The sequence below is a fragment of the Asterias rubens genome, chromosome 14 (genome assembly GCF_902459465.1).
Source record: "Asterias rubens chromosome 14, eAstRub1.3, whole genome shotgun sequence".
In the NCBI taxonomy this organism is placed as follows: Eukaryota; Metazoa; Echinodermata; class Asteroidea; order Forcipulatida; family Asteriidae; genus Asterias; species Asterias rubens.
In genome coordinates, this window is record NC_047075.1 from 5,350,584 (window position 1) to 5,375,694 (window position 25,111).

A 25,111-nucleotide genomic window follows, 5' to 3' on the forward strand; every position below is an offset into this window, starting at 1 on the left:
AAAACAAGTCACAAAATAATTTTGGTCTCATGAGACCAAAACTATTTTAGCATGTAAAATCCCCTTAACCAGTTATGATATTATACCAAAACAATAGCATAACTGGTTAATACGTTTTTACATGCTAAAACTGAGACGAAAATTATTACTTTTACTCATTTCTCAAAAAAACTACAACATCTCAGTAAGTAAAATTTCACGTGAAGCTTTCTACTATCATAATCTTCAAACTGTGTAAGTTTAATGTAAATCTGTGGACATTGTGTTTTTTGTTAGGAAAAAGTACATATACCCTTTAAGCCTCTTTTGAGACTGTTTCTAATAGAGTCCATGCAAGTCATTATCATGACTTGCACGCTTTCTGAGTAATTTAATAGGCTTAACCTTGGTCGGGTCTTAAGCAATGATGACCGCCAGAGTCACTTTAAATACATATCAGTCTCGTATAAGATTACGTTATGTTGCTTATAATAAGAGTATTTTGTTTGTTGAGTCGTTACTATGACAACCTCCACATAGCTCGTGCCTTTGTTGACGGTTTTAACCACCACATCAATCGTGGGGGCTTCGTCTGTTAAAGTCACATCTGCAGGAAGCAAAACACAAGTCGGGACTGAACTGTGTTCTGATGAATATAAATCTCTCTGAAACAGAACTATCTTCATGTACAATGTGGAGTGACGACCGACAAGAACTTCTCATGTCTGTAATTTGACGTCTGCTCAACATTTGAGTTGAACGTTTCACGGCTGAATTGCTACTGAGAGTTACTGATTGGTATTTGTAGTACTGTTTGACGGTCAGCATCATTTTAACACGAACATACAACAGGCATATCCCAGAACGACATAACATGTGAACATGTATCCAGCTGTAGCCATTCTCACTGCTGCTTTGTATAGCTGTTGTTTGTATCTAGTTTCTGCACAGAACCAGCAGTGTTTTATATTTGTCAAACCAACCTGTCCTAAGTTGTGGCACCAATGGGGTGACGCTTGGAGAATGGTAGAGAAGTGACCTACATACACTTGAAAGAAAATAGCCAGCCCAGTGGAAACCAGGGTGAGGACTGTGCTGCCATTAATCGCAATGTAGATTCACCCAAACCATATCATTGGTTTTATTGGAGATGTGATGAGATCTTTCCGGCAGTTTGCATGAGGAGTCTGGCTACCAGACAAGTCCTTCAAAGGGACATCTAAAATAACTAACAATAAAGTGAGTTTTATATTCACCACTGGAAGACACAAGGCAACATCACGAAAGCGAGACAGAAATCTGATGATCAATACTCTGTTGTCAATCGCTCAATTTTAGCAGCTATAGTCATGCCCCCCCCCCCCACCCCCCCCCCCCTGAAGAACCTTCCCACATCCTCCCCGTGCGCCGATCTGTGTATGAACTTCTTATCATAGCGCCCTCTGTTGAATCAGATCCCCTTTAGTCCACGTTAATCTTTCCATTTTCCGGGGACATAAGGCCTTTTCGAATCCATGGCTTCGGCTTCAGGCTCCGTCCTCTCTTCTGAAGCCTGTACACCTGAAGCACGCGTAATATTGTCAAAACAACCGCCGACCAAGCTAGCCTGAGCCGAATCTGAAACCGAAGCCGTGGTTTCGAAAAGGTACATGAACTCCGGGACAGATTTCACCATTATACTAGGACTCTCGCACGATTCAAAACGGGATGGTGTTGGCTAAGATGTAAAAGTATCACTGAACTCACTTGTTTTCAAATCTCATGGAAAAACTGATTGAAAGAAGATTATGGACACTCTCCTCTGGGACTAGATTCTGCATATTAAACGAAATGGTTATTTTCCAAGTCCATGCACATAGGACAGTTTGTATTTTTTTTTACACATATTGACTGGCAATGAGGTTACTAGCAGGGGTAACTATTTGGGGTTTTCAGTACATAAAATTATGAAACTGGTGGTTTAACGTAATGGTATATCTTTATGTGTATACTGCATATACATGTAGTCACTGACCATGGTTCAGTCAGGGTGTGACACTGTATGGTCATGCATATTTAGTTTGTATGAGTTGTGTATTGTTTATGCTTCAAGTCATTGTACTTCTATTATGTGTTACCCACTTTCTTAACACATTGTTGTAAGCAATAGGATGGTTTTGAAAATGTACCAGTGATCCAGGGAGGAGCTTAAGAAAGCATAATAGGAAAGTTTTTGCCCGAAATGGAATGGCCGGACTGGGAAGGGACCCCCAAGGAAAAGGGAACATGACCGAACAGGATTTCACCAGGAGGAACAGTGGACGACTCGAGGAGGGAGGACTGGATTGGGTCATCGGATCCTTAAAGACACTGGACACTATCGGTAATTGTCAAAGACCAGTCTTCTCAGTTGGTGTATCTCAACATATACATAAAATAACAAATCTGTGAAAATTTGAGCTTGATTGGTCGTCGGAGTTGCGAGACAACTATGAAAGAAAAAACACCCTTCACACGAAGTTGTGTGCTTATAGATGCTTGATTTCGAGACCTCAAATTCTAAATCTAAGGTCTCGAAATCAAATTCGTTGAAAAAAACATCTTTCTCGAAAACTAACAATTTTTTAATCTATTACCTCTCCCCATTACTTGTTACCAAGTAAGGTTTTATGCTAACAATTATCATTTGAGTAACTACCAATAGTGTCCACTGCCGTCAAGGACTGTTTAGGGAAAGTGTTGTAATGCCGACACTTGGTACCTCTGTTTGGGTTATGGATCAACACACTACACAGATACCGATATCCCAAGGATTTGTTCCACTAGTAGGAATCCCCTAAACACTGCGCCATCCATTGTCCTCACCTCAACAGCCGTTTACTGTGAACCCTGATGGGTCATCACCACACTTAAGCCCTTTGCACACTACAGGTATTTCCCGGGAAATTCCCGGGAACTTTTGGTCGATCTGTTCACACTACAAAAACCTTCCCGGGAAATAATTAACCCTGCTCAGGGGTAGGGTTAAAGGAGTTAACCCAGGGGAAAAACGTTTTTTTTACCGGGAAAAGCAGCTACTGAGAACGAAAGCGGGTTTAACTTACCCCACCTTTTGCTTCCACTGTGTTGAGACGTCATTAATCTCGAAAGGTCACAGACGTCAAAAATAGCGCGCCAAATAATTCGCGCGGTAACAATAGCCCTTTTTTGTTTCCTCCTTCTGAAAGTGTTCACATTTACGTACGAAAATAAAAGAGAATTACATATGTAATATACAAACAAATATAATTTATGAATTTAAAAAATAGACCACGTGAATGGAATAGGAATATAATAAATAGTTGGCGTGAACAAGCTTCCTTCCCGTACACACGCCAGGTGTGTATGGTATTTCTTGTTTACATGTACTTGGCCGTTGGTGGACTTGTGTTGCCCATGAGTCAGATTTAAGTTCTTCGATCGACATTGCTGTCTACCACCTGACAGTAAATGTTTTAGTTAAAATTTTTTGCTCAATTTCTTACGATGGGTAGAAGTGACCGATGGAGTGATGATGAAATTTTGAACTAGTTGCATTTTGGGCCGACGATGCAGTCCAAAACAGCAAGATGGGCATAGGCCTTCAAGAAACGGGAAATTGTTGTCAACATTGGCTGACTGCCTGCGTGGTGCTGGATATGAACGGACCCCTGCCCATTGCAGAAAAAAACTGAAAACCTTGGGAAAAAGACTATAGGTCGGTAGGATGCAAGTTTTGTTTTTCAATCCCTAAATATTTTCTATTGCATAAGTGTTCTCCTGCAAAAAAAAAAAGCTAGCCAATATAGGGTTAAAGCCTATTAAGGGTTCATTCTTTGAACAATGGAAAAACAGCACTGTTGAAGTTGGAAAGGAAGAATGCTTCTTTTTCTTTTACTTCTATTGTCAGATTGTGCAAAATCGACCATGCAGTATTTTTTCTATAAAACCTTTAATTACATTGGCCCTAACATTATGGACATTATTATGCAATCCTTCGAAAATGCCATTCAGAAAAATTACTAACCCTGCTCCTGATCAGGGTTATTTATTTCCTGGGAAAACGTCATTTCCCGGGAAATTCCCGGGAGTATTTTGGTAGTGTGAACAGATCAACCAAAATTTCCCGGGAATTTCCCAGGAAATAACTATAGTGTGAACGGGCAAAAAGTGAGATGAATGCCAACACAAAACCTCTGGGTAAAAACACGGACACAAAAGTCCATTCAATTCCAGTTCTCAAAAGAAAAGAAAAAGCTGTCGCAGAGTAGAGAGCTCCCTTTCGCATTTTCTAATAGCAACTTGCTCCCACCAGTGACCGCTCTTCTTGGTAGGGTAGACCAGATTGACCTTTGACCAATACTTCCAGTGAGTGCCATGAAACCCGTCATTCGCACGACAAATTCCATCCGATTGTTTTACCGCATGTCTTTAAAACACTGTCACAGCAGTCGTCTTTTCCTGCAAGCCGTCAGCGACGTCTTCCCCGAACTGCAAGACTTCTTCTCCGCCGTAATCAAACAAATATTGGTATAACAACACGCAAGTACACAATTAATGTGCAGCCATTTGGGTCGCATAATATGCGACCATAGCGCAAGGAATGCAGACTAAACAAATAGTTTTAATAGGGGAACACTTGCCTTGCGAGAAATTATGTGATAAATGGTGCTGTGGAGATAATATAATACAGACGCCGCCAGCCAATGGGAGCAATGTATGCAAATCTCGGCCCTTACCGCGCTTGGAAAAGAAATCGCTATATTGGGAGAGTTACGACAATTTGCTATTCATTCACTAGGAGCCATTTGTTCCTAAAAAACGCATGGGCGAACACGGGGTGCCAGACTAGACCATTGGGTTGTGCTGCTCACTGGTCGGTTGCGCATAGGGGAGGGGAAATAACGGTCAAGTTCTTGAGTGTGTCACTGCGCACGTATGTTGCTGGTCAGTAGTCAACCACGGGTCGACTAAAATGTGCCCACTCGAACTTGCTCTGTGCTGTGGAAGCTTGTGTCTTTATCTTGTTCATAGGCGTAATACACGTTGGGTGCGTTCGTTCAGCTTCCCTGGGTCGACCCGGTCTGCCCCGGTGCGTTCGAATAGCTTTGACGTCATTCCATGGGCTCACTCGGGTCAGCCCCAAGTGCCCTGCTTGTGGAGTGAGTCACTTGGGGCAGGTGCATGACGTCACTATGAGAACGGTGGTAGATCGTTCGTTTAGCTCTTGTCAGGGGCTCACCCGAGTCAGCACCGTGGGTTAGACCCAGGGAAGCTAATCGAACGCACCCATCAAAAACTGCTCAGGGATTCCCATATTCATCGATAACAACATATTTATTTGAACTATGATACTTAGTAACACATGCATCATGTAAGCCATAATATGAAATGTTGAGAAGTTCTCCAAGAGAAGTACGTAACATACTATTATAGCATTGACTTAACTGATGCAAACTTTGACTTGCTTCAAATACTCAGAACCAGAACGAGAAAAAGGACAAAAGTAACTTGTTTAAGAAATCTTTTGTAAGTGTGAAGAAACTATTTTCTCACCTTAAAAAAAGTCAAGGTGATAGGATTTCGGGCAATGATTTTTGCTATCAGAGATAACGGAAATAAGTAAAAGCTTAACTCATTCTCGTGCGGTCCGTTCATTTCAGCTTCATTTCTGTTTTCCTCTAGTTTCAAGAACACAACCAACTTTTCAATTGCCCGATAAGGCAGAGCTAACAGTACTTTTTCAAGATTTAATAGTGAGATTTAAATAACTAGCTGACTTAAAGGCACTGGACACGTTTGGTATAACGGTCAAAGACCAGTATTCACACTTGGTGTGTCCCTGGGCATAAACATAACAAACCGGTGAAAATTTGCGCTCAATTTGGTCATCAAAGTTGCGAGAAAAAAATATCTTAAAAAAAGATACCGTTGGTTGTTCCACAAACTTGTGTGCCTTCAGATACCCGAGAATAGCGTTAGACCTGAAGTCTTTTTCAGATTCAATTGGTTTATTGGAAAATGTAGTAGTCAACAAGCCTTTTAAAAAATAAAAAAGCGAACTTCAATAAGCTCAGATATAATAAGCATAACAAAATTAATTTAACTTGAGGACAAAGCAAACCGAACACTGATATCGTCACATTGTGCATTAATTGTGGTCATTCCCTTTTCATTACTCGATTTCACGAGCTGTATACAATCCTAATTTTACCATGTTGATTGTCGTATAAAAAAGAGGCATTTTTTACATAAAGAGTTTAAAGCATATTACGTTAAAAAAGGGGCTTTAACTTTTCAATTGGGAGATTTCCCCAGAATGCCGTAACCTGTAATGAGTTATTCACCACACTAGGGGCTCGCTTAAACTCGGCTTCTAATTTTCATCTCAGAAAATTTGAGTGAGCGATAATTGGAAAAGCTATTCCACGTAACTCCCCGACTACTGATATCGGCATGATGGAAATAAAGCCCGTTCAGATTGGACGAAAGACAGAACCTGAACCACCAGCCCCCTGGATACTGATGTGCGCAGTTCCCTATGGCATTGAGGTCGTTGTCTTTGTCTTTGGTCGTGAAGCCCATGTAGTTAACGTATTTTAACCCGTTGGCTGAAAGATAAAAACATGAGGTCATAGTTGTGTGAGTACAAGTACGTGATATAGGATGGGAAGGAGTAATATTGAATTTGGCTCTTATGTTGCCTAGGCAACCACAATGCACAAACTGAGAGGGTATTGTATGTGAGAGATGCATAGAGCTATATATATATATTGACTAGAGCGCTAACAGCCCGTTATACACGCACTAAGGTTTTGAAGCCGTGTGGGCGCATCCATGTTTATGTACAAACCAATACAAAAGCTTGAAATTTTGTACGGCAATTGTACGGCTATTTGCATGATAGTGCGTTTTTTTTTTTATGTGCCACCGAAGCAAAAAATGCAGTAAATGTGAACGCACAATCTGCTGATCAGCGCACAAACTGCGAGTGTCATGTGCGTCATGATTAAAAGGCGCGTTTACTTTTTTTTAGTACGGCAATCAAGTCGAAGTTACGGTTTTCGTAGCGCGGACGTACGCGAGTGGACAGTTGCGTACGTATACGCACACGCAGAATGTAAAATAATCGCGGCAATGTGTGTTCTCTTAAAATTCCGAATTCACGCAACACATCAAACATGTCTGCGCCCAGGGTGGCTTCAAAACGTAGAGCAAGTTAGCGCTCTAGTCAATATGTATAGCTCTATGGAGAGATGTGAGATAATTCTCACAATCCGACACAGCTTCAGTTGCAGGGCCTATTTGACAGAAGAGTAATTGCCGCCACATGAACCAAACAATCACTCTTACCGTGTACGTACACAATGAGTCCTACATTAATAGTATACGTACATGATAACTTCATGTACGTACACGATAAGTTCCCAAACTTATTGTGTACCCCTAAGGGTAGTCTGAAACAATATCGTGTATACTATACATGATAACTTAATGTGTACAGAAAAGATAGATCCAAACTGGTCATGTGCTTACGCGATAAGTACCAAACGAACATGATGCACGATAAGTTATTGTGTACATTTACAATAAGAGCGAGACTGTGTGTACCTATGTGGCGGCATTATAAAATGCTTTATTTAAAGCACTTTGTAAGTTGCCCCTCCTTGGTTGACATTTGAGAGTTTTCGTTTTCGACGACGGATGGTTCTGGTGACGGTGATTAGTTTTCAGCCTAACATTTGTCGTTTTCAGCGAAACGCAGATTCATCCGCAGTTCTTTCGTAGAAATTGAGGGGCAACAGTCCCCAAAGCCGACGCATGCGCAGATAACGCCAAATGTCACAATTTTCCTTGGCAGAACCATCCGCCGTAAAGACCGAAAACTTAATATAAAGGGGTTGCTGATAATTTAGTCTATATCCTGCCTAAACAAAGTGAATTCGTCTTACATGCATTTCCTGTATAACCGTCCACTCGCAGCATGTAGTTCTCACTCGCATTAGCGACGGTGAAGGAGTTATACTTGGCATACCCAGTAACTTGATCGAAACCTTGAAGATCCACGCGTAGTTGGTACTCGCCCTGAGCGGTCAGAAGGTGCAAGTTGTCATTACCGAGCCAAAACTCTCCATCTACATTCCCAAAGCCACGGCTGTAGCTGGCATAGTCCAAAGAGAAATCTACACTGCCGTCCTGACGCCGCTGGAACACCTACAAGACCACACAATATTTGTAGAAGTTATAGGTTTGTATTGAATTGGTGACGTCATTCATTCACTACAGCGTATTATCTTACCGTCCATCCACCACCGTCTGTTTCCATATCACAAGACACCTGGAAAGCCTGACTGGAACGTAGAGGTCGTACCGTATACACACCGCTCACCGACGCACCGATCGCACGAATATCAGAACAATCCCTTGGGAACACATCTGTTGAGGTATGGAGAACACAAAACATAAACCCTCAATAACATAACTGCTAAAAAATTTACTGGACTTTAGGTGTTTTGGAACAAACTAAGGGATGTTCGGTGCTGTATTGCTTTGATTGGACGCTCCAGAGCTTTAAATTGAGCCTGCCATTGAGATAGAATAGCCCTCATCTGTAACAGGCCCCTTTCGCTAAAAGCGGGCCTAGAAACCTGAACCCAAACTTCATTATAATACTGACTTCAAAACTCATTTTAAACCTGACCCTGGAAACGGGTTAATAACTGAAAAGAAAAAGAAAATTTGCTGTTAAGTTCTTGAGATCTGGTCCAACTTTTTGTCGACCCATAAATAAAGTTCAAACAGGGGACATGGTAAACCCAACTTCAACCTTCAATGATCATCGGGTCTATAACTAAAAACTACTTCCGGTTGACCCTCAACTAAAGGTCAACATGGGTTGACGGTAACCAAAGTTCAACCGTCATTGCTCAAAGGTTCTGGAACTAAAAAGAAACTGATAATGGCGTGTACTTCATGAGATAATTAGGTCCCACTTTCGTTTGACCAGAAATAAGATCAACACGGAGCCATGGTAACACCCGAGTTCAATCTTCAATACTTATGGGTTTTAAAACTGAAAGTAACTATTTGGGTGTATAGTGCTTGAAATTTTGGTTCGACTTCCGGTTAACCTGTAAGTAAAGGTTGATTTAGGGTAATTAGTTTCCCAAGGCTAATCTTCAATGATCAAGGAGTTCAAAACTGTAAAAATTGTACATGTAGTTTATGAGACTAATGTTTCTCTCCTGGTTGACCCGGAAGTAAGGTCAACGTGGAGTTACGGTAACCAAGTCAACTTTCAACGCTCAAAGGGTCAAGAACTGAAAATAAATTGAAAATCGGTTGTGTAGTTTTTCGAGATAATTGTCCAACTTCCGGTTGACCCGTAAGTAAAGGTCAACATGGGGTTAGGCGAACCAAAGTTCGATATTCAATGCTCAAAGGATCTATAACTGTAAATAAATTGAAAATCGGTTGTGCAGTTCTTGAGATATGATCCCATGTCCGGTTGACTCTGAAGTAAAGGTCAACATGGGGTCACGGTTACAAACAAGTTTTAAAATCGGATATGATGCTACAAAGATTGAGTATTTTACACATTTAAATGAAGATCTGGTGGTTATTATAATAATAAGCTTTGAATTACAATAACTTGAGACCCAATGACGTCTCAGTAACACAAAACGTGTTTGTCAAACTAACCAATCCGTTAATGATGCAACTTAACCCAATGATGTACGCTTACCTCCTTCAGTCGTGGTCGCAAATTCATCAGTTGCATCAGAATCGTCAGTTTCGGAGGTATCTACAAACAAAAGTAAAAGCAAGAGGACTTTAAAGTCACCTGGAAGTGGTATTTCGTCAACATAAAGTTTTTGTAACTAAGATTATATGTTTTGATGAGTGAAATGTGAATAAACAATTAACTAAGGTTCTAAAAAATTAGCTCTAATTTTATTCACTAATTTTAGATTAGGCCCAGACTCGTTAGGGCGCCGACCGATGACGATCGAGGGGTGGGACCGAGATGAAATACATCACTATCCAACCGCCATTTTGGACGAATCCAACGCAAAATTAAAATATTCATTTTCGCAAAAACATTCGTCACTCTGTGAGAGCAGGAATACGAAGCGCTTCGTAATGCTTCCTTCTGCTATCAGAAAAGCAGAAAAGCAAGTTGGACGTTGTTTCCTGATGCATTTTTCCACTTTTCTGCTTTTCTGCTTCCTTAAAAGTGGATTGAACGTTTTAATTACATCCATTTTCTGCTTTTCTGCTTTTCTAATTTCAGAAAAGCAAATTGTACTTATTCACCTACACTGGTGGTCTAAAAGTGGATCTCCCCTCTTTTGGTTTCCTTGACGCAGAAAAGTGGATTGAACGTTTTAGTTCAATGCACTTTTTTACTTTTTCCGCTAGCCGAAAAGCAGATTGGACGCGTTGTTTCACAGTGGCTCAAAAGTGGACCTCCTCTTTTCTGGATTTCCGCAACCCTTTACCGCTCCACAACCCCCTGTAATAAATGGACGCTTCCCAGTCGCGCGGCTCAATTGCCTTTGATGTTCCTTATCCCGATTATTTGACCCGTCTAAAAGAAAGAATCATTCTTGCTGTTTAAGAACCAACATCCCTCAACAAATACCCCCCCCCCCCCAAACAATAGAGGTATTTGTGTGGAGATTCGAATTTCCCCAATAAACATATAGTACAGAGGGGTGGGGACTCGTGGTCCAGTAGTAGTTGTCACAACCTAGAAAGTTAAAGGGGATTGGGATAACGGGCCTCGGGCCCAATATACCCAAGCACAACATTTGTTTAAGCACGAACAATATTATTGTTTGGTAGAATCAAATTAACGGCCAAGACTCCACTGAACTCGATTGTTATTATGTTTCAACTCCAATGCCTAAAACATGTTCACAATGTTGGCAATTGTTTTGCGTTTTGCTCACTGCCTCCTCTGCTTATACTAAAAGCTTAAGTACGGTCTCTGTTTCCTATATAAACTGCTCACAAAAAGTAAGGACACTTTTTTTAATCCAGTATATTTGTTATTATTTAATACTCTCTTTGTATATGGTATATATCAATGCAAAGCTGAACTGTTCCTCTTTCAGATGATACCACAGTTGCAATGATAACATATTGCTGGACTTGACCACGTTAATGAGAATGAGACAAAGTCACAAATCAAATGTGCCAAAATTAGCAATTTTGTGTTACTGTGTGAACAATCAAATTGACACTGTAATTCAAGCAAGCAAGACAACTTACTGATCTTAATCCACTTTATTGAGACAAGAAGTTTGGTATAGAGCAAGACAACTTACTGATCTTAATACACTTTATTGATACAAAAAGTTCAGTAACAAGTGGATGATCCGAAGGCCTTGATGACAGCCTGGCACCTTCTCAGGCTGCACACTTGTAAGTCTTGTGATGCGCTGATGATGAGGGATGGCGTTCCGTTCTTTATTAAGGAACCTGGTTAGGTCAGCCACAGTTGATGTGTTGGTGGTTCTGGCACGGACAGCGAGACCAAGCTGGTCCCACAGATGTTCCATTGGATTCAGGTCTGGACTGTTAGCAGGCCAATCCATCCGGCCACCCCAAAATTTTTCAGGTAGTCAGTCACCAGTCGGGCTCGATTGGGGCGAGCGTTGTCATCTTGAAAGATGGCATTTGGTTCAAGAGTCTGCAAGTATGGGACTGCATTCGGCTGTAGAATATCGATTTGCAAATACCCATCAAACAAGGTGTTTTTCATGAGATGAGGGTTTAACAAATTGTGTCCGATGAGCTCACTGGTGCAAATCATGATGTAAACCATTAATGGTTCTGAAAAGCTTGAGCGGTTTGATTATTGAGCATTACCTATTGACCATTCACAGACAACGGTAATTTTGGCACATTTGATTTGCGACTTTGCCTCATTGTTATTCGTGTAGCCAAGTCCAGCAACATGTAATCATTGCAAACGTGGTATCATTTTAAAGAGGAACAGTTCAGCTTTGCATTGATATATACCATATACAAAGAGAGTATTAAATAATAACAAATATACTGGATTGAAAAAAGTTTCCTTACTTTTTGTGAGCAGTTTATATTCATACATTATTCACTATCAAATCGCAACTTTGGGGCGATTTCATCTCGAATTTCAAATATTCATGTTCGCAAGAATATTCGTCCAAGTGTGAGAGTAGCATCAAGCTAAGCTGTCACACTGGGGAAAATATGCTTAGCGAATGCGATTACGAACGGAAATATTAAACATCACTCAAGCTTCGCAACTATTATGTCGTGTCTTCGTAAGCGTTGGTAACAAATTCGGAACGTTCACAAATTATTCCCCACCTCATTACGAAGATCGGTCAATTTAGAAACCGGTTTAATTTGTGAGCGCGGTAATGAAGACCCGGCGAATGTTTAAGCGATTGTCGAGAATTTCGTTCCGTTGGCATAAAATATTCGCTGGCATATTCGCCGTGTGAGAGCAGCATAAATTGACCGATCTTCGTAATGAGGTGGAGAATGACTTGTGAACGTAACATTCGCTAGCATATTCTCCCCAGTGTGAGAGTAGCATAAACTCAGCACATATTAGTTCTCTTAAGTGCTGGTGGTTTAAATAACTAGGAGTTTAGGATTTATCTGCGATAGGTTCAGGTGTTTACTAATGTCCTTCTTAGTTGATTCTTGTTGGTGTATTTTGATATACGTTGCGATCGTTACAACGCACTACTTTTTGTTGCGATTGGTTGCGAGTTAGTATAGCGGTGCTACGGTCATTCAGTGACGCGGACTGATATTTGTCTGTGTAGGTTGGTGAGTCGCCGCCCAGAGTTAGTCTCGCTGCAGTCGTTTCTAGGCTTTAGCTAGGCCAGTGTAGTTAGGGTGTGTTTTTGCCTTTTTGGGTGATTTCTTGCTAGGCATTAGTGTACTCAGAGTTTTCTAGGGTTTTGCACAAGTTCAGTTTAGCTAGATTAAGGATATTTGTCTCAGTTTTGCATTATAGTGTGTACCTGTACTTATACAAGATTTCTTTATGTTTTCTTCTTGTTTCAGGATCACACACAGTTGTTGAATAATACACATAATTGATACACAAGCAGTTTTCTTCGTCAATTTTATTGCAACAACGTGTTTAAACTTTACGAGCTCTTCATATCTTCAACAACTCTAGTGTACTACCTTGTACAACTTCATCTTACATCATGACTGACATCAACAAGCTGAAGTTATCAAGACGGAACACCAAAGGCCAGTTAACGAGAACACTAATGATGATGGACCGTCTGGCTGAAGATGATTCTGGTGATACAGAAATGTTACAGAGATACATCACCAAAGCAGAACAACAGTTCGGAAAGATTGAAGAGAAACACTCCGAGCTAATGGATGCCATAGAAGATCAAGACGACTTTGAGGTGGAGGAAGATTGGATGTTAGAATGTGAAACTGAGTTCGTCCAGGTCATCGAACAGCTGTCGCAACCCCCCCTGGCCAACCAACCGTCTTCCCTCCCTCCAGCTACAACAGTTCATATCACGCCTGTGAGCACAGGAACTCCCCCATTGGTACCATCCAGTCCAGCGCTACTAGTACAGTCACCTTTGATGTCAACAGTTCCTTTCCAGCCTGTGAGCACAGGAACTCTGCCATGGGTGTCCAGTCCGGCATCAATAGCATCTTGTACGACATCAACAGTTCCTATCCAGCCTGTGAGCACAGGAACTCTGCCATGGGTGTCCAGTCCAGCATCACTGGCGTATTGTACGACATCAACAGTTCCTACCCAGCCTGTGAGCACAGGAACTCTAGCTTCAGTATCCAGTCTGGCCAAGTTGACGCAATCTTCTGTGTGCAGCCACTTTACTTCATCCACTCCAAAGATGGCAAGAATGAAATTTCCAGTATTCAATGGCGACCTAAAAGACTACAAGCGGTTCAGGGATTTGTTCATCCACTGTTCTACAGGCCTGACAGAGATAGAATGTTTCTACCAGCTAACAGAGTCAATGTCCAATGCCAGAGAACGCGACAAGATAAGAGGTTGCATCAATTCATAGCGAGCCTGGCAGGTACTGGACGAGTGCTACGGCGATCAAGACACAGCCTACTGAAGGACCTTGACAACCTAAAGCCATATGAAAGCAAGGGCAGAACAAACCTTTCTGCCATGGATTCCTTTGTCCAGACACTCTGAACATTTGAGACTCGAGCAGAGACTGTCGGCCTCTCCGGTGAGCTGAATAGTAAAATTATGCTGAGCCAAATTAATCAGAAGCTACCAGAGGAGCATCGTATCGCCTACTATAAGAGCGTGCGAGATGACCACACTGAGGATTCACTCACCGGACTTGTCAAGTGGTTGTATAGACAGCTACTATTACTGGAGAAGGCGAAGCCGGCCGGTGTGGATAGTCCATCGACCCCTCCACCACAACAATACAGAATGTCCAAGTCTTCAAATGCTGCCACAGTAAATGAGTCCCAGCAGTACCAGCCTGGCAGGGATAGACGGCCAGGGTTTGTTAAGTGTGCCCTACACCCTGATACACGCACGCATTTCCTGAAAACCTGCAACAAATTTAAGAGCCTACCACAGAAAGAGAAGTACGAAATAATGAGAAAGAACAATATCTGCTTTCGTTGTGGGCACAACAACTGCGTAGCTGGCAAGCCCCCACATGATCACAACTCCTGTCAGTTTGTAGCTCCATGTAGGTTCGAGACGTGTGGTAGTGATCTTCATTTTACAGCTATCTGCCCTGCCATGTATGGAAAGAAGAGTAATGGTACGCCAAATCAATCAAGGAGCAACGTAGAGCCCTCTCGAACAAACAGTAGCTCTGTCAACGTGACAACCGTTACCGCTAATGAAAGAAGCAAACTGCAGGGCACTCTACCCACGGTCATTGGGTATCTCCGATGCGGCAATATCCGTCGAAAAGTACGCATCCTACTGGATGGTGGTAGCCAAGCCACACTCTTAAGAGAAGGAATCTTTCCCAGAACAGATCAGGATGTCTACCAGAATCACGATCTAAGTCTCGTTGGTGGCGGAAAAATCACCAGAAAATTAAGACTGTTGGAGTGTCACATCGAAGACGTTGGAGGAACCTGGTCATGCCCATTGACTGTCACTGAAATTGACCAACCCTGCGGTGACACTCCGATAATACTACCGGAACATCTCCATCAGTACAACCATCTCTCTGAAGTTGACATTCCCATTGCCCCATCAGAGACCATCGATGTAATACTTGGTGTTGACAACACACACCTGATGATCTGGGAAGACTACATCCTCGGTGGAAAGCCCAATGAACCTGTAGCTGTCAGATCCCCTTTTGGCTGGTTCATTCAAGGTGGAAGATCTGCTGGCTCAACCTGTCTGTTGAACTATGTCAATGTGTCAGCTATCGGACCAATAGAAGAGTTCATCGGCCTGGAGAGTGTTGGCCTTGAGCCAAGAAGGTGTAAATGCTCTACCGACCTCCTCAACGAAGGCGCAACCAAAGCCATGGAACAAAGTGTGACCCAACTCCCAGATGGTTCGTATGAGATTCAACTTCCGTGGAAGAAGTCGCCCGAAGATCTTCCGGACAACTACGTTTTTGCAGTAAAAAGGCAGAAGAGCCTAGAAAATGAGTTTAGGAATAGGCCCGAAGAATGGGAAACCTACTGCAAGCAAATGAGGGAGCAACTTAAGAGAGGAGTTTCTAGAAAAGTCTCAAAGGAAGAGTTGCAACGAGACAGAGATGCTGGGATGAAGATGTGGTTCCTACCTCATTTTGCTGTCACCAAAGACTCAATGACAACTCCTGTCAGAGTAGTATACGATGCGAAGGCAAGGTACCAGGGTTGTTCATTGAATGACTACCTCATCAAGGGTGAGAATATCAACTCTGATCTGTTTGATGTTGCACTCCGATTCCGAGAAAACGAAGTGGGCATAATTACAGACATCAGCAAGATGTTTCAAGCCATCAAAATCAAACCTGACGACGCCCGCTTCCACAGATTTGTCTTTCGAGAGAATTCCAATCATCCAATCCAAGTATACGAGTTGACAACAGTCACCTTTAGGGACAAGCCATCTCCAACTGCCGCTATTGTCACCCTAAGACACGTTGTAGCTGTTCATGCACCCGGTGATGACCACATGAAGAAATTGGTCGTGGACCAGTTTTACATGGACGACCTCAATGAATCCGTTGTCGACACCGAAGAAGCTCTCAATCTAAAGTCCAAACTGACGAAGACACTACAAAAGGGCAATTTCGCCATCAGAAAATGGCAATCTAACGGAGAGGAAGTGTGCGACAGTACAGAGGATAACAAGCTAGCAGTCGCTTTGGGGACTAAGTGGGATCTTAAGAAGGACACTTTTAGGGTCAAGGAAGTAAAGCCACTGCAGAGTACACCTACCAAACGCAACATCCTTGGCCAAACAGCCTCCTACTATGACATTTTTGGTATGTTGTCGGGTATTCTCGTTCGACCCAAGATCCTTTTGCAAAAATTATGGCAACTAAACCTAGATTGGGACACCCCCCTCAACAAAAAGGGCGAGCTCTATGCCATACTAGAAGAGATCAACAGGGACCTTGAAGAGACGATCAGCATTTCAATTCCAAGATGTCTTATTCCGGAGTCCTACAGAGGAACAAGACCTTTGCCTGAAGTTTCTCTACATGGTGTAAGCGATGCCTCTGAAGATGCTATGGGCATAGGAGTGTGGCTGAGGTGGTCTCACCCAAAGGATACTGAGGCACAGCTGTCGTTTGTGTGCGCACGAGCTAGACTTACACCACTGAAGCAGTCGAGCATACCCAGAAAAGAACTTCAAGCAATCCTATTGGTATCAAGGCTAATGCTAACCGTTAGAAATGCTCTGCGGCTCAAGATAGCATACTCCAAGATATGGACGGACAGCATGACCGCCTTGAGTTGGCTCAGAGGACAATCTAAGTCTTTCCGCTCCTATGTCGCATATCGTGTTGGTGAGATCACTTCAGAGTTTGACCCCGTCAAGGATATTACCTATGTGCCATCGGACCTGAACGTTATTGACCTGGTCTCGAGAGGTGGAACTGCGGCTGAGATGAGGCAAGTCATCGAGGGACCAGGATACTTGAAGCTGCCACCTGCATCTTGGCCGAAGACACCAGAGAACATCCCAGTGGACCCTGAAGATGGAGAGCAGAAAAAGTTCCACGCCAGGAATGCCAAAACGCTAGCACTTGGAGTCAATGTTGTGTCTGACCCCCCTATAGTCGACGCAACCCAGATCTCAAGCTGGTCAAGACTGAAGATGGTCACTGCAAGAGTGTTGTCTTTGAAGCAGATCCCTAAAACCCAATGGTTGAAACAGCTCACCCAGCAGATTTCACAGTGGCCTTCCCTGAAGTTAGTCAAGGAAGCTGAGTTATATTGGATTCGACAGGCACAAAGGGACATCAACTTCCAGGATCCCAACATCATAAAGTTGGATCCGTTCTTAGATGAAGATGAACAAGTGTATCGGGTCGGTGGACGAGTTGGCAGAGCACCGATATCTCTTGATGTTCGACATCCATATCTACTTCCTAAGAAGAGTCACATCAGCCTGTTGATTGTACGTGACAGACACACACATGCCCTTCATAGAGGTCACCTGAGAACTGCAACTGAGGTCAGGAAGAAGTATTGGATTGTCGGCGACACGAACCTGTCAAAGGACATTGTGCGCAATTGCGTCATTTGCAGGAGACATAGAAGCAAACCAGTCCAACAGAAGATGGCTGACTTGCCAGAGTTTAGAGTGAGTCCTTGCTCGCCCCCTTTCAAGACTACTTTGGTGGACTACCTTGGACCAGTGAATGTAAAGTTGAATCGAAACACTTCTACCAAAGGCTACTGCGCTGTGTTCACGTGTGCAGTGACCAGAGCTGTGCATTTGACATGCGTTCAAGATCTGTCAACACCAGCGTTCCTACAGGCCCTGGAAAGGTTTGTCAGTATGAGAGGGGCGCCATCCACTCTGGTCAGCGACAACGGTACTTGCTTCAGAGGAGCTGACAACACCATTAATGAGTTGAACTTGAAGTTTGACCAGGCTCAACTGAGGGATCATTGCCAAAGGTTTAGTACCCAGTGGAAGTTTGGACCTCCAGGAGGACCCCACCACCAAGGAGCTGTTGAACGCATGGTCCAGGAAGTCAAGAAGGGCATGAGACATCTGGGGAAAGCAGATCGTCTGACGTTCGTTGAGTGGGAGACTGTGTTCTGCCAGATATCCGGTCTCATCAACAGTCGACCCTTAACTGCCAAGTCTTCATCACCGCTCGACAATCCACCACTGACACCAAATCACTTCTTGATTGGAAGAGGCGACTTGCCATGCCCCGAGGTTCCATGTGAAGAGTACGTGGGAAACTTACGGAAGCGCAGAGAGATCTGCAATGCGATGGTTGACGGTTTTTGGCAACGCTGGATGGAGTGCATCCACAAGCTCTCCCCGCGACAGAAGTGGCAACGATCAGATGAGAACCTTCAGGAGGGAGACATCGTCATCGTCATCAGTGAGGACAAGAAGCGTGGCTCCTGGAAAATGGCCGAAGTTGTGAACATTTATCCGGGAAAAGATGACCTTGTTAGAGTCGTTAGGATTAGGTTTGCGGATGGCTCCCACTATAAGAGACCAGTGACGAAACTCATTCTACTGATGAAGAGATCAGAGCGGTCAGATGTAGTTTAAGTTGGGTGACACGTTTATGGACACTAGGAACTCTCTGTATAGAGTTATCTCATCAAGCTTTGACTGTTTTCTAGTTTATGTTTGTTGGTGACATTCCGTCACGTTTGGGGCGTTGGGATGTCATGACATGACATGTTGTTTACTATAGTTTCCTAAGATGTGTGAAGTTTGCGGTTGTGCGCCTTGAGTTCTAGACTAGCCACTTCTACACACGAGTTCGTAAAGTTTTCCACGTTAGAGTTTACTCTCCAGATTCCCGTATTTTTGTCAAGTTTATGCCGTTATAAGGTATGTAGATCTTACTTATCTATCGTAGGATTATTTCAGGATAAGGCAGGTTATGTCTGTAGGTTTGCATTACTCCTTGTTAAGCTCTTTAGTGTAGGTTTAGATCGTTTGTTGGAAATTCCCTGTTCAGTTCTGCCTAGTTGTATGCATTCAGCGTGAGGCCTGCGCCATGTTTAGGGTTGCTCTGATTTTGCGTAGGAATTGCTCCGTCTTTAGTTCTCTTAAGTGCTGGTGGTTTAAATAACTAGGAGTTTAGGATTTATCTGCGATAGGTTCAGGTGTTTACCAATGTCCTTCTTAGTTGATTCTTGTTGGTGTATTTTGATATACGTGGCGATCGTTACAACGCACTACTTTTTGTTGCGATTGGTTGCGAGTTAGTATAGCGGTGCTACGGTCATTCAGTGACGCGGACTGATATTTGTCTGTGTAGGTTGGTGAGTCGCCGCCCAGAGTTAGTCTCGCTGCAGTCGTTTCTAGGCTTTAGCTAGGCCAGTGTAGTTAGGGTGTGTTTTTGCCTTTTTGGGTGATTTCTTGCTAGGCATTAGTGTACTCAGAGTTTTCTAGGGTTTTGCACAAGTTCAGTTTAGCTAGATTAAGGATATTTGTCTCAGTTTTGCATTATAGTGTGTACCTGTACTTATACAAGATTTCTTTATTTTTTTCTTCTTGTTTCAGGATCACACACAGTTGTTGAATAATACACATAATTGATACACAAGCAGTTTTCTTCGTCAATTTTATTGCAACAACGTGTTTAAACTTAACGAGCTCTTCACAACAACATCTGTGACTAGCTTGATTAATACTCTGGGCTGGGAGCAACTCCATACTAGACGACTTGTCTCCCAACTAACCATGTTCTACAAGATTCATCACGGACTGGTAAACATACAGTTCCGATCCATCGTCCAAACAGCACCATTTCTTGGAAGACATGACCATCAGTTAAAGGTCACCATACCAGTCACATCCATAGATCCGTACAAATACTCCTTCTACCCTCGATCCATCCGACTATGGAACCAGCTCCCAGCAGCCACTGTAATGTCTCCTTCAATAGCAGCCTTCAAGGAAACTGCCCTACCAGCTATTAGAGGGATGAGGCTACCAGTGGGCTCACATCTCCTCTAAATCATCCGTCAGTTTTTACGCACCCTAAGTTATCGTCTTTTGTTTTCAGTATTTTTGTCTTTTCGACACCTTTACTTCACCTTATTTCTTATGCACTTTGCCTGTGACGTCACTTCTGCACCATCCTAGTATAGCTATAGATAGCTGAATAAGGATTCCACCATTGAAGATTGAAGAACAATATGAACTATCCAATTGCAACTTTTGGGCGAATTCATCGCGAATTTCAAATATTCATATTCGCAAGAATATTCACCACAGCGTGAGAGTAGCATTAGAGTCTATTCTCTAACTTAAATTATTTCCCTCATTGTTTATATAACAGTTTCAATGAAAAAGAATTCTCAATAGTAACAACTAGGTAGTCTAATTTCGTATGCGTATGTCAAACGACGGTTTGTCACATTTTAGAACTATTTTACAAAGTATATGGGCATACTTTCTTGCAACATTATCGAGTACAACCTTAATATATTCTTAGAGTAATCTTCTTCTCATCTGAAAAATGTTTAAGTAAATTGAAAGATAAAGTTTTTCCAGCTATGTTTTGTTGCATATGCTATTCTTTCAGTTTGGAAAGACAGAAATTTGTAAATTGAATTGTTAAAGTTTAAAGTTTTGAATGAAGCTACACTAAACTGTAGATTATGTTCGAATCTACACTTTAGTGTAGATTCGTAGCGAAGTGTAGATTCGTAAAAATAATCTACACTTTCAACAATAGAGTGACGTCACAGAAATAGTCTACCATCAGGGAGTTGCGACAGAACTTACCATTAGTAATGAGTTTCACCAAGGCGGACACTGAGACCTCTAACTCTTTCATCTTGCTTCTTGTTTCTTCCAGCTCAGATGTTATCTTTTCTCGATTATCAGAAGTGGCCACCTGTAACTCGTCTACTTTACCTCTAGTGGCTTCCAGTTCAGTTGAAACAGCTTCTTGAGTTTGAGCCATTGAATCTTTCAGCTCTCCCACTTGTTGTTGTGTGTTCCTTACTTCACCGTTAACCAGATCTAGGTAATCTATTAGTATGGCCTTCAGTTTTTCTACAATAACGTCTTGGTCACAAGAACCCGTTGCCTGACTGCTGGAAGATGCACTTTGTCGTGCCGCTATAGACTTCACGATCATAACGATCAAGAGTGAACGGATCAACAACCCCATTGTGCTTAGCTAACAATAAATTCAACAACAAAACTACGCAAGTTCTTGACGTTGATTCTCTGCGTACAGATGTTCGCTGTGAAATGAGCAAGAACTTGCCAACCCATTATTTGATATGTTTGAGGTAATGGTTCAATATCCTCCCTATATATCTACAAGGCTAAACCGAAAACGGAAAAGAGACTTAAACCGGAACCAGAAGAAGCCTTGTCCTCACATCTCCGGATGCAACTACTAGGACTCAATAAATAGTTTAGCAGAAGAAACCTTGAAGATATGTAAAATCTAGTTCAGTCAGTTCACTCCACCACCAACAAGCTCAAACTGTGTCCAATTTGGCATCCACGGCTACACCTACGGCTACGGCTGTTGCTAAGGGTGTTGCTAAGGACATCCTATATCTCAACGCACGATGATGCGGAAATCTAGCTGTAGCCATAGCTGAAGCCGCCAATTCGCACGTGGCCTAACTGTCTGCATGGATATAAAGATCTTGCAGCAACTTGTAGTCCATGTCTCCCATCAGCTATCAATGTTGTAAACTACACTTATGTAAATGCTTTAATAACAAATTAAAATGTGTTTGCTTTTTCATTAAGTAATTCAAGAGCTGTGGAACAAACTATCGCCACCCCCTCGATAACCCCCCTGCCCCCCCCCACCCCACCCCTTATTCCATCCGATTTAATACACGAATACCATACCGTTCTACAGCAGTACGGTGGTGACCAAAGAGGCCAAGCATAACTCTGTCTAGGTTTTCATTAAGAATCACACATATTGGTGACCAGTGGAGCATCACCAAGAATTACTAAAATCAGCCCTTTTAATAGACAATATATAACCCCATTGCCCGTGTACAAAAACATTTTATAGGTGTGTTGCAATAGATGGTGACATTTCCAACTGAAATACTCAACCAATCAGAGAAGGTCTGAACGTACCAGGCGGTACAGTGACACAATCCCTTCCCTGGACATAAATATTAGCATATAATTGGAACTGCAAAGATATAAATAATACCAAGGGTTGCAAAGATATAAACTTAACCAAGATTTGTAAGAAACCGCCTTAGTACAGTCAACATTAACCCTTGGGGAAACAAATGGCAGATAATTGAGTGAAGTAAACTGCTATACAATTTTTTTTTAATCTCTGTATATTTTCCTGTAATTCGACCTCCGGTCGCCATGGGAATTTGTTTTGAAAATAATAAACCAATTATGAATGAATGAATGAAAAAGGGTTTACACGGGTCATACTGCCTTAAGGGTCAAAGGTCATGCCAATTGGGCATGTCTTGAACAAGGTCATGCCAATTGGGCATGTCTTGAACAAGTGAAATGAACGAGTTGGCAACCGCATTATGAAGTACCATTCAGTGCTGTATTTCGCCAAAGTAAAGCAAAACAAAATCCATGTTTTTAACAATTTAGTGTGGAAAATCAAAATCATTTGAACAATGCAAACTACATCGACCAAATCTTGCACGGTCACAAATGTTTTTGTAACACCAAGCTTACTAAAAAATAGCGGATATTTTAGCTATACTTATTCAACCACATTTTAATTCTGCACAAGGGTTAGTAAACCAATGACGCCCTCAAGCGTTTTCAATGTATAATCTGATTTAAAATAATACTAGCGGGATGCCGCGCTTCGCGCGAAACCCCGCTAGATGATGAAAGTCCTATGCACAACTATTTCGAAATGTAATGTGGGTGAGAGTGTTATACGCCTCTCTTAATATTTATGCCTGGCGTCATCATTCTAACCCAAAATGAAGCTATTGCGCACGTCCGCCACTACTTGCACTGGGTTAGACGACGTACCTTATGCATACTTCTAGAAACTATAAGGCTCCCCCGTGAGCCTTATAGGGGTCTAATATTGTGGCCTCCTTAACGCTACACGCTTTTCAAATCAGCCTTGATAGGTGAAAGTTTTACGACCGTTAGCCAGCAATAACTAAAGTTTCTTTTGTACTACACTACCAAAACTTTCCACACACACTCGATATACATTCATAATGCTTGCATTTCCTTTTTGTTGAGTGAAATTGAAAAACATCTTCAACAAATAACTTTTTTTTGCTCGGTACTCACTGTTGTTTTTCTGCCGCATCGCACCAGCCTACTACATGTAGATCGACGAACTGCCGAGCCGCGGCCGAGTCGAACTGTGAAAGGGTGTTACAAGGCAGTGCAGCAGTGCGTGGGTGCTGTCCGTTTACAATACCCACAGTTCACACATAAAGCTTGCACGCACTGTGGCGGTCATATTGGATATCGGATTTTTAAGGCATTATGGGACATTTTTGAGCTTGGCATACAGCAAATTCGAGCTCACCACCCCTCAATGCCCATTGAAAATTTGTATGCTATAAATTAACACAATTTGCCTTCAGGGTTGATTTTTTCTTTAAAGTTTACCCAGTCTATCTTGGGCCCTTTTACTTTTACATCGCGATTTATGGAGCGTCACGTCCCCCACGATACGTAGCGTTGTACAGCAATAAATAAAGCGAGTTTTCGGAATAATTATGCTGTGTGCCAAAAATCTAATCTATCTTACTGGTTTTTTTTACCACCGCTGTTTTGGGGATTTTTCGGGGGGGGGGGCGCTAAGAGCGTAGGCCTCTTTTTAGTTTATTCTCATCTGAACTTGTCCTGTAAACTTTCTGGTCAATAGGCTGCGCGTTACGGGAGCACTAAACGCGAACGTGAACGTCAATAAGTTTACTGTTTATTGTCACTTTGGGCTTATTGCATCTCGCAAAATTTTAACAACAATGTCTGACCATTCATGTTCACGCTGCTCTAGGAACAAACCTCCATACATCCCATATCTCTGCAACCCTATATCGTACAAACTAAATAAAAACGCTAAATTCTCACTCCTTAATTTATTTTCTCAACTTATTTCACTTTCAGAAAGCATGTCAAGTTATTTTTAGGGTTTGTTACGTCCAGTTTGGTTCAATTTTGTACTAGACAAACTCCTCAAAATGTACCCCATTCAGCCGCATCGGAGGGCTCTTTTGTTAACATTATCTCCAGTAAGTTCTTTTTTACAGCTTCAAAACAGCCTTTTACGTATACGTGATGTATAAGTTTCACAAACTTCCGTGATGGGGTAAACTCTGAAACTGCAACACTATACCTCAATGAACAAACCGTATTCTAAAACGGTATTCATGTACTCATTTGAGTTTACTGGCAAAAAGAATCAGAATGTATACACTCTCTTCTTGTAAATAATTTGTTCTATAAAAATAGTACAGATAGTTAAAAACAGCAAGATACGTTTTGCATCAATAGTGCGATTTCTGTACACCGAGGATCTTGAGAAAGACCCTTGAGATCTAAGGCTACGGGACGTAGCCCGGCTCGAGGAGTTACCGGCACAAAGGAAAATGAGATCTTTCTTTTGCATGCTGTGATAAAATGAAATAATAATAATAATAATAATAATAATCACACATATTGGTGACCGGTGGAGCATCACCACGAATTACTAAAATCAGCCCTTTTATTAATAGACAATAACCCCCTTGCCCGTGTACAAAAACATTTTATAGGTGTGGTGCAATAGATGGTGACATTTCACTGTCACCCACTGAAACACTCAACCAATCCGAGAAGGTCTGAACGTACCAGGCGGTACAGTGACACAATCCCTTCCCTGGACATAAATATTAGCATATAATTGGAACTGCAAAGATATAAATAATACCAAGGGTTGCAAAGATATAAACTAAACCAAGGTTTGCAAGAAACGGCATCAGTACAGTCAAC

General features: G+C 42.1%; 2 protein-coding genes across 2 annotated transcripts; one reads left to right on the forward strand and one right to left on the reverse strand.

The window, feature by feature from the left end:
• Positions 1–6,339: 6,339 nt before the first annotated feature.
• LOC117299591 (fibrinogen C domain-containing protein 1-B-like) lies at positions 6,340–12,094 on the reverse strand. The gene is made up of 5 exons (XM_033783139.1): positions 12,067–12,094; positions 9,722–9,781; positions 8,276–8,412; positions 7,929–8,190; positions 6,340–6,587 (listed from the first exon to the last, which is right to left on the reverse strand). The coding sequence occupies exons 1-5, from the start codon at positions 12,092–12,094 to the stop codon at positions 6,340–6,342; spliced, it is 735 nt and encodes a 244-aa protein (XP_033639030.1).
• A 2,151-nt stretch (positions 12,095–14,245) lies between these two features.
• Positions 14,246–18,727, forward strand: LOC117299592. Its single transcript, XM_033783140.1, has one exon. It carries the CDS (start codon positions 14,246–14,248, stop codon positions 18,725–18,727), a length of 4,482 nt encoding a protein of 1,493 aa, XP_033639031.1.
• The last annotated feature ends 6,384 nt before the right edge of the window (positions 18,728–25,111 follow it).

What these genes read in the sequence shown, in the direction of transcription:
- LOC117299592 (XM_033783140.1), top strand. Translation starts at nt 14,246, where the DNA reads ATGCTGAGCCAAATTAATCAGAAGCTACCAGAGGAGCATCGTATCGCC.
- LOC117299591 (XM_033783139.1), bottom strand. Translation starts at nt 12,094, where the DNA reads ATGTATGAATATAAACTGCTCACAAAAA. An exon ending in ATATAAACTGCTCACAAAAA is followed by an intron (nt 9,782 to 12,066) that starts GTAAGGAAACTT and finishes TTTTGTTTGTAG; the next exon opens with ATACCTCCGAAACTGACGAT. An exon ending in TGCGACCACGACTGAAGGAG is followed by an intron (nt 8,413 to 9,721) that starts GTAAGCGTACAT and finishes ATACCTCAACAG; the next exon opens with ATGTGTTCCCAAGGGATTGT.